The following is a 9,977-nucleotide window of genomic DNA, read 5'->3' on the forward strand; positions in this document are numbered from 1 at the left end:
AATAAAATACTTCCAACTCCAATTCTGTGGAGGCAGATGTGTGGGTGTAAAGGTGGTAGGCCGAGAAATACTATGGCACTCTAATGTCTGAAATGAATGAAAATCCTTTTAATTTTGAAGAAGTTCATATCCAGTTATACAAAGTTGTAGGGGACGTCACTTATTTGTATGAAGGGTTTTCAACAGCACATAAGGAAATGCAAGGATACTGGGGCTTCATATGTGACTCATTTGCAAGTTCTTTTACTCACCTTTTTTCTGCTCCCCAGGCACTGGACAAGAGCCCTGGTGTCTTTCCTTCTTCTCTCCCCTCCTCCCTACCTCCTTCTTCTTCTCCCTCTCTTCCTTCCTTCCTTCGTTCCTTCCTTCCTTCCTTCCCTCCTTCCCCTTGTTTCCTTCCTAGGAGAAAGGATGCATTTACATTAGGATAGAAACTGTGCAAGTGAGGGCAATGTACTGGGATCCCAATATGCTTGGAATATTTTCATACATTTCCAAGGGTAAGTGGCAAGTGGTTCTCACTAGAAGAAAATGTGAGTTAAAAATTGGGGCCAGGAGCTAAGTTCACCAAGATCAAAGATGATCTATTTTTAGATCATATAAAATACTGACCAATGTAAACATGTTGAATTTATGGATATGGCATAGATCATATTTAGTGAGATGGTTTCAAGTGAATGTCTTACTTTAATAACAGGTATTACATCACAGGATATACTTTATGATTGGTGAAAAATGAAGTCAAATGAATGCTGTGGGGATTTTTTATTAATGTGTAAGTTCAATGTTTTTGGACTACTTGTAAATATTTAAAAGATTTTAAATGCTTTTTTTTCGTGTATTTTTCTGAAAGAAATTGGTTAGACTCTAGGGAAAAAATTCTATGTGCATTATGGTCTTCATTGGAAGACTTAAGAAGTAGATAGATCTCTATTTCTGTTAGGAAAGAATGCTTCTCCTGCCTTGCTGGATTTGCTTGCCAACAGAAGAGATGAATGTACTTAGTAACATGTAAATTCCTATACAAAGTCCAGCCAGTGTTCAGTTCAATGATTCGCAACTTAAGATATTGGCTTAAAACCATTCAGGTAGAATGGATGAAATTACTTTTTTACTTTACAATGATGACTTTGGGTGGTGTGGGAAATGGAGACGTTCTCAGAACTCCACCCTTAAGTGTTGCAGAGAGGACCTTCCACTCAACACCCCCTTCCTGATGTACCGAATGTCCCTTGGTGCATTTTAATAAAAATTTTAAAACCCACAGAGCTATTTTAAAGCTTTAAAGTTCATATATCTTTATTTTTTAAAGCACTAATATGTCTCAGTTACATTTAGCTACAGTACAAAGAATAATAAAATAGCACCCGAGAATTTTTAGTAGGCTGTAAAGAATCTCGACTCCTATCGCCTCCTTAATATTTTCTCCTCTTCACTAAACACAAAAACAGAGTGCTCTCACTGCCACTCCTTCAGCCTATTGTGTCCCAAAAGGCCGGATTTTCATGCGAACAGCCCTGAGGGAATAATCCGCACCTCTGAAGGGGACCCAGACCACTCCGTTCTCAATCTCATAGGGACTGTTGTCCCTGGGGTCATAGGAGCCCCCGGGGTAGTAGATGCCATTGAGATTGGCTGCTTGGCAGTTGTTGTACCACCAGCCTCCTCCGTAGACTTCGGCACAATTGTCTTCCCACTTGTCTGCATCCCTGTCGAAGGTGCTGAAGCGCATGCCAGCATGAGAAGTGTACTCTGTCCCTTCCTCTACAGAACCCTCAATCAGAGCATCACCTGCCGTGCCCTCATAGGAGGAGACCTGCAGGGCATAGCCTTCTGCCTCAGAGCCTACCCTCCAGTGATATTCTGCATAAGCCCCTTTCCCAGCCCAGTCTTCTAGTTCAACCCGAAGGATGGAGCCTCTCAGGGTTAGTAAGTGGAGGTATTCGTTGCCTAGCCAGAATTCTCCTTCTCCCTTGTCATTTAGGCTGCCGAAACCTTTCTTGTAGTCTTGCCAGGTCCGGTTAAAATTCAGTGAGCCATCCATTCTTTGCTGGATCAAAAGCCATCCTCCCAAACCGGTCTCTTGATCACAATAAACAGAAAAAATCTTACTGGATCCCGGTAGCTTGATATTGAAAATGCCACTTTGGGCACCTGAAGGATGTGTTTGGAGGGCATCATAACAGTCTAAAAAAAAAAATTAAGCTGGTTGGAAGAACTTACTCTCATTTAACTTTACAAAGTTAAATGGCCCAGATTAAATGAAGGCAGATACTGGCTTTCTTTCCCTCCCTCCCTTCCTTCCTTCCTTCCTTCCTTCCTTCCTTCCTTCCTTCCTTCCTTCCCTTTATAGAGAAAGGATGTGCTTACACTGGGATGGAACTTATGCAAGTAAGTAGCATTTATACATACACATTGCAAGGGGGATTTTTCTCAATGAATTTGGAACTTCACTTGCACATCCTGATTAATGGCAAGTAACCAGCAAAGATATCTAAGCATCATTTAATACTAATATCACTTGTTTCTAACCTGATCTCAATGTCAACTGAGACACACACTAAAAATATGATTAATCAGTTGAGTGACAATTTCCAATGGCACACATTTTGAATGGTAAAAGAATTTGGTTAAACAAATTTTAAATTGAGTTCCAGAGGGATTCATTCATTCATTCATTTAACATGTATTTATTGAGTGCTGACTCCACACTGCTAGGCATTTGGGAATACAGAGATGAACATGATAGACAAAGTCCCTGCCCCCATGGAACTTACAGTCTAGCACAAAAAAATAAGCAAAATCCTGTAATTTCAATAAAGCATGATAGAGGGCTAAGAAAGAAGTAAAAGGTGCTATGGGAGACATATTGTAGGAGTAATGAACTTAGTCTAGAAGGTCACGGAAGGCTTCCCCAAAGGAGAAGTGCGGATACCTCTGGCAGGGCGAGTTTTAGCATGGCCTCTCTTGGTGGCATGTGCTCCTTTGAAGCCAAGATCCTCTTCACTTCCAGCCTCATCTGCCATTTTATAGCCCTTGCTTTCAAACGTGGAGCCTCCTCTGTTGATAGTCATGCTACTGCTTGCAAACTCTCTGCCATGACTTGAAGTTTTACTACTGGAAGAGACCTCAGGTAGGCCGAGGTGGTGAGAGCTGATATCCCCTAAGCCTGAGCCCCCAGAATGGATCTTACTGTCAAGCTCTTTAAACGTAGAGGAGAAAAAACCATCATTGTGCCTATGAAAGAAATCATCTAGGTTACCCCTGCCAGACAACTGCAAGTCTAAATCTGTGTCAGTACAGTCAGAGCCATCTTCGGAGTTTACCACTTCTTTGGTCGTTTCTGTGCGACCATCGGCATGTGTAATAGTCCTTGTGACGATTTTAGAGCATGAACGATGAGTGGTGGCTGTGTAACCAGAGGTCTTCTCATTACCAATCAGAAGCTCTTTATCTCCTTTAGTAGTGACCAGTTTACCTGTGTGAAGCTCTTTCTTTGTCCCTGGACTTACATTTCCTGACACCTCTTCAAATGTGCCCCAGTCTGGGTTGGAAGGCCTGATGCTCCCATGCCCTGAGCTATCTGTCCTAAAACTTGTAGACACAGAACTTCCAGAGCTCCAAGTGCCAACACCTCCAGGCTCAGGGCGTCCAGTGTTCCAAGTGCCAGCACTTCCGGGATCAGGATGGCCAGTGTTCCACGTGCCAGCACTTCCGGGCTCAGGGCGTCCAATGTTCCAAGTGCCAGCGCTTCCGGGATCAGGATGGCCAGTGTTCCACGTGCCAGAACCTCCAGGTCCATAGATCCCAGGGTTCACATTTCCAATACTACTAGTTGCAGGCCTCCTGGGGCTTTCTGATGCTGATCCTGTTCCATGAGATGCAGAGTCTCCTCTGGCTTGCCCATCTCCACCAAACCTCTCTAACTCCATTTTCATCTGCTGCGTTTCCAGCAGTGCCTTCCACTCTGGAGGGGCCTCCTGAAGCTGGCTCTTGAACTCTCTGGGAATCAGGCCTGGAACTGGCCTCATTTTTATCAGTGGTAAATATTGACTGTCTCTAGAGGGAAGTAAGTCTATGGCAGTAACCTGTTCAAGTTTCTTCTGCTGATCTTTATAGTCCTCCAGATCTACTTTACGTTCTAAAGCCCTACTGCATGACCCTTTGCAAGATCGGATCTTAATATCAATGTCCACCTAGAGGGGGAGGGGAAGATAAAGAAAAAAGGTAGCTATAATAAACTAGGTCTATTGAGTTCTTAGTAGTTAATTTAATTTTTGGAAACTGGTTTCATTTCTTTGACTTGGAGACCTACCAACCAATACTTCATTTATGTAGTATCCTCAGTGAAAGAGAGGTTGGGTATTCTAAGGCTGGTCAGGATAAGCAATAGGAGCATCTGGATTTATCTTAGAATAGATCAAGAGCAAAGTGCTATTCCCTCTGAAAGGAGACACTGATGATGTGATCCTCTGTGAGACTGAGGCTGAAGACTCAGAGACACAGTGATGTCAGGGACAAGCAGGGGCTGGAATAAGACACAAGGACTGAGTTTTTGCTTTTGAACTTTACCATTTTACGTGCCCTTGGAAATTTTACTTACTAGCACTGAGATTTTTTTCTTCATCTGTAGAGTGGGGAAAATAATACTTACTTTGTAGGTAGATGATGGCTATAACACATTGCTTTACATAGAGTAGGCATTTAATGAATGACTATTGCCTTCCTTTCCCTGCTATTCAAAAACAAAGAAATCTGGGGTCAGAGCCACATAATTACTCACCTCCAGCCGTTTCATATCTATCAGCTGATCCCTGACATTTTTCTGCAGAAGGTGGATATGCTGTACTTGTTCTATAACTTTGCGCTTCAGGATCTCAATTCTGCTTCTCAGATCTTCTGACACTTGGCTAAATGTATTTTCATTGTCTGAAATAGCAAATATGGGTACTGAAGTAGCTGCTGAGTGATTTGCTTGTAATAGCCAGCAAAAGAAGGAAATTTGCTTATGGATATTCCCCATTTTACTTCTATAATAGTTTGGACATTTAATTTGGGATTTCTAAATCTATTAGGCGTTTGATATTTGGACAATATCCTTCAGTCATCCATGGATATCACTTAAGATGCCTTATTAGTAATCCAAATAAATGCAGAAGACAAGAACTCTGAAATTTTAAAGGCATAATTGAGATAAAATAATCAGTTTGATTACATTCCAATTATTTCATTATATCCTTAATCAAGGGACGTGAATATATTCTTGGATTTTCTTACTGAAAAGGTTTTCTTCACAGTTATAGATTTGAAATTGTTCCTAAGCTTTTTTTAGGTCAACAAGATCATGCACTTGCCAGTTGCTCTTGCACCATCAACTTTAAATTAGCCATGTGCCTCCCAAGGATATGAAGAGTCAAGGCAAGGTTTCAGGAGCTGAGGCCTTACTAAACTCACTGCCCATGTCCAGAGTGAGTCCAGAGTTTCCTAGTCCTAATGAAACTTAGTCCTAGACCTATGAGAAAGAGACAACATGGCTCTATATTTTAAATTAAACAAAACAAAACAAAGCAAAACACTTCATAATAAGCTAGGTGGAGTCTGTGGGTTGCACTCCCAGCCCCACCACATGATAGCTTTGTGCCTTTGGCCTTTGAGAAAGTCCCCTGACCTCTCAGTTTCCTCCTTTGTTAGACAGAAACAGAAGTATCTACTCAAAAGTTTGGGCTCATCTTATTTTCCATGTATACTCTTAAAAAAGAACACACTTAAATTCTAGTCTTTGGTCCAAAATGCTGACTTACTTTGTGACCTTAAAGCAATTCTAAACCAATCTCCTTTACATGATATAAATAACAAAAACAAGCCCCTTCCTTAAAATTCCGGGATATCATAAAGGTATATTTTTCTGCATAAAGTACTTTGGAATAAAATCACAGTTGTAATAAGGAGACATCATATCTACTTCTGATTTTTGTTGTTTTGGTTGTGTGCTATAAAGTCAAAGCACTAACTGTAATACTTACTCTTAGAATTGGCAAAATCCCCTCTCAAAATATCGATTATGTTCCTGGTCAATGTGTTAGAGTCCTTATTGTTCTTCTGATAATCAAATAGTGAATTTTTTAGTTTATTTATTCTGTTTGTAAAATCTTGATTGACTTCATCAATCAATCCTTTCATCCTGCAGCCAGAAGGGCATTTGTAGTTCTGGAATGAAGAGGAAAAATTACATTAAGAGTCTATCTCTTGGAAACAGACATATGGGTGCCAAGCAGGAGTGAGGGTCGGGGGGAGGATTGGGAGTTTGGGATTAGCAGATGCAAACTAGTATATGTAGGATGGATAAACAGCAGGGTCCTACTGTATAGCCCAGGGAACTACATTCAATATCCTGGGATAAACCGTAATGGAAAAGGATATGAAAAAGAATATATATATATATATATATATATATATATATATATAACTGAGTCACTTTGCTATACACTAGAAATTAACACATTGTAAATCAACTATACTTTAAAATAAAATTTTAAAAAATAAAATTAATAAAAGAGTCTATCCCTCTGATCCAGTATAAATTTCAAGGTTTCTATGAGCCCCCACTGCTCCCCTCCCCAGTCTCTTCAGATCATCTCTTGACCTAAACGTAGTTTAAGAGGGCTAGTCAGAGATCTTAAAGAAATTCTGGAATGGGGGTCCACTTAACCATAAATTAGAACCCATGAAACCCAGAGGTCGTAATACTCAGGTTCCTAGTATTTGCCTGAACGTACAACTAAAATCCAATCTGTTAATCCCACCAATGACCCAGAGTCTCAGAGGTAATATAAACAGTGCTCTCAGGACTAAGTTCCTTTCCATCTGTCTTCTTTAATTTGATATGTAAGGAGCTATTAGATTATTTCCCACTGGACAAGTTTTTTGTGACCTAAAGTGTCAGCCTGTGTGAGCTGCCAGCAGCACAGCAAAGGACCGTCCTGCTCCACTCCCTGTGCCCACGGCTCACCCAGTCTTCATCAGAGCAGAAGGGCCAATCCGACTCTTTGCAGGCAGACTGCTGTTTTTCCACGAGCCTTGGGCCACGCACAGCTCCTCCTTCAGCGAGAAATTCACCTTCACTGGGATCTGCCGCCTTTAAGGATTCATAAACACACAAAAGAGAGGTCTTTAAGCAGATAAGGAGGAGATGCTGGCATGCCTGTAAATCCCAAGCAAGGGATCCAAGGGGCTCTGCAAGTTTCAGGTTTCTTATATTTGGAATGAAAATCCTAATGCCTATTTCGTGGAATTGTGAGGTTAAAGGAGTTGAGTGTACAAATCTCAACTGTGTTCTACACTAAACAAGCATTTAATAAATGTTAGGAGCTTTAAAGGATCCATTATAAAAGGAAAATTATTTGAATCAACAAGCTTAGTTAAACACTGCCTTTACATTTTCATTCATGTCTGGAGATAGAAAAATAATGGAAAAACTCAGTTCTTTCTCCTCTAACTCCTGTTTTAGTAGGAAAAAACCTACACCATCTTAGCTTAAGGTCTGTCTCTCCTTCAAGTATCTACCACAATGACCTTATGGGTCTATAATTTGAGCAAGTATATACAAGGACACAAATGTAGCCAATTCAGACTTAGAAATGCTTTTTTTGGGTTACTCACATAATAATTTATTTTTATTTGAAATGAAAAAAAGAACACTGAGAGCAAAAAAATATAAAAAGGTCCATGAAAGATACTTTTTTTGGAACACCTTATAATTAGAAATACAGATTTTAGAGAAAAATTTCTGTTGTGATCACGTGAAATAGGATATATAGATATTCTTCCAACAAGATGTTATATCCTAAGAAATCAATCTTGGTTTTAGGTTTTAGCTATTTTTATTTTGTACCACCAAGTTACAAGGATTTTTATGACTATCAATCTCAGTAGTTTATTCTTATAATTAGTTAACATTTTCTGTCTCATTCAAAAAAATACCCCAATAATAGTAATATTAACTCAAGCAATCAAGAACAACTTATTTAAGTGAACAAGTACAATCTTTTCATCTAAGAAATAAAATCATAAATTCAAACATACATTGGAAAAAGTGTAAAAACAGGCAAAAATTAAATATTTATACCAATAAGGGAGAAATAAATGAAACATGCATTATGCAAAGTATAACCTTAACAAATGATGTTAGTCTTGTTTCCCATAAAAATGTTTACTTATTATTTGTATAAGGGAGAAAATTATGTTAGAAACACTCTTTAGTTTCTTCTGCTCTGGTATTAGGGTTTATGAGCAATAAAGGAAAAGAAATAAAACAGAATAATTCACAGTCTGGAAGTAACTGAGATTTTGGAACATATTTACCATGTTTTTATAAGATAGAAGTTGAAAAATCTTGTTGAATGAAGTTTCTCTTCTTTTGCATAGGTCTCTGGAGTCAAACTTTAGGAATTATTGCAATATTTGTAATTATCTTAAAAGAATACAATTGCCTCCAAAAAACGTATTGCCTATCAATTAATCTCTTCCAATTTTGCTATGTAATATGTTTTCAAAAATAACTAATTTGCTTTTTATTTGTCTTAAAGAAACACAAAAACAACCTTTCAGAAAAGCTACATTAAACCACTGTTCTGCTTATTATGGACAAATAGCAATAAAATAATAACTAGGTTAAAAACTCTTATCATAAGAATGATCTGTTCTGTTAACTAGCAATCCCAAGGCTTTACAGCAACAAAGATGGCAAAAATTTCTTCTCTTTGAAAAAATCCAATGTAAGACCAAGCTATAGGTGTCGAAGATTCCCCTGTGAATTTTTACACTTTGGTCCCACTAAGTCTCCCTCTGAGGGTGATATTACCCTGTATTCTTGAGGTGTCAAGCCCATCTAGGGACTTGCCTCCACTGGCTACAGCTTATAAAGCTAACAGTGTGTGAGGACGTACACATGGCTGACTCAGACCTGCAAGCTCTTTGTGGAATAAACACCAGAGAGAAAGAGAAGAGGAAATAAAGAAGGCCATACCTGAACTGCGCCCATCACACTCAGGACCAGGAAGAGGACCCTCACAGAATCCATCTCTGCCGTGGGTGGGGCTGGCTCAAGAGGAGCACTCCAGCTGAAAGAAAGGAGGACAGCCTCCACGCCGAGTTTCCATCCCATTTAAGTCTGCAGGAGGTCTGATTAATCATTATCTTTGTCCCGTTGACACAGTCAACATGCACCCTGCATCCCTTGCTCCTTCTGTAAAGTTGGTGTCCCAGAAGTTCTTGCTCAATTCCCTAAGCTTGTTTGCTTCAGATAAGCTGTTGCAAAGGTAGCCCAGTTCGTGGAAGATCCCACATTCCAGGAACAGGGTGACTTTGGGAATGCAAAGGGGAACATGGGAGGACCTATCTCTACTCGAGTACTTGAAAGAATATAGAGGGTGGTGGAGGCAGGCTAGCTGTAGCCCACCAGCAGAGATCTAACAACTGAGATTTCACTTTATGCAGGAATTATGGTTGGTTGATCTGACTTTTGACTGACTGTGGTGATGAGCTGATCCTGAAGGCCTTCGATAAGCTTCCTCTATCCAGAATGGTTAAAACAAGCAGCCCCTGGAGCCAACCATTCTAGGTTCATACTTCCAGCTACACCATTTCCCAGCTCCGCTTTTGGACAAATTACTTTACTTCTTTATACCCCAGATTCCTCATTTTTAAAGTGGGGATAGTAATAACCTATCACACATGTTTTTATGAAGAATAAATGAGTTAATCCTTGTAAAGCCCTCAGATTGCCACATATCCAAAGGTACAGAAACTGGAAGGAAATAGTATTTTCATGGCACTTTATGTTCTCCAATAACAATTATTATTTCTTTCCAGTTTCTGTACCTTTGGACATGCTAATTTATTTTCCCCGATTTTCATCTCCATATCAAATTTTCTTGTCTAAGAGTTGTCAGATTTAGCAAATAAAAAACCAGGATGCC

General features: G+C 39.6%; 1 protein-coding gene across 1 annotated transcript; it reads right to left on the reverse strand.

Annotated features, from left to right (window-relative positions):
* Positions 1-1,272: 1,272 nt before the first annotated feature.
* Positions 1,273-9,158, reverse strand: FGA (fibrinogen alpha chain). Its single transcript, XM_060012176.1, has 6 exons — positions 9,026-9,158; positions 7,010-7,135; positions 6,024-6,207; positions 4,784-4,929; positions 2,936-4,196; positions 1,273-2,187 (listed from the first exon to the last, which is right to left on the reverse strand). Exons 1-6 carry the CDS (start codon positions 9,077-9,079, stop codon positions 1,478-1,480), a joined length of 2,481 nt encoding a protein of 826 aa, XP_059868159.1. The 5' UTR covers positions 9,080-9,158; the 3' UTR covers positions 1,273-1,477.
* Positions 9,159-9,977: the final 819 nt, after the last annotated feature.

The sequence above is a fragment of the Delphinus delphis genome, chromosome 5 (assembly GCF_949987515.2).
Source record: "Delphinus delphis chromosome 5, mDelDel1.2, whole genome shotgun sequence".
In the NCBI taxonomy this organism is placed as follows: domain Eukaryota; kingdom Metazoa; phylum Chordata; class Mammalia; order Artiodactyla; family Delphinidae; genus Delphinus; species Delphinus delphis.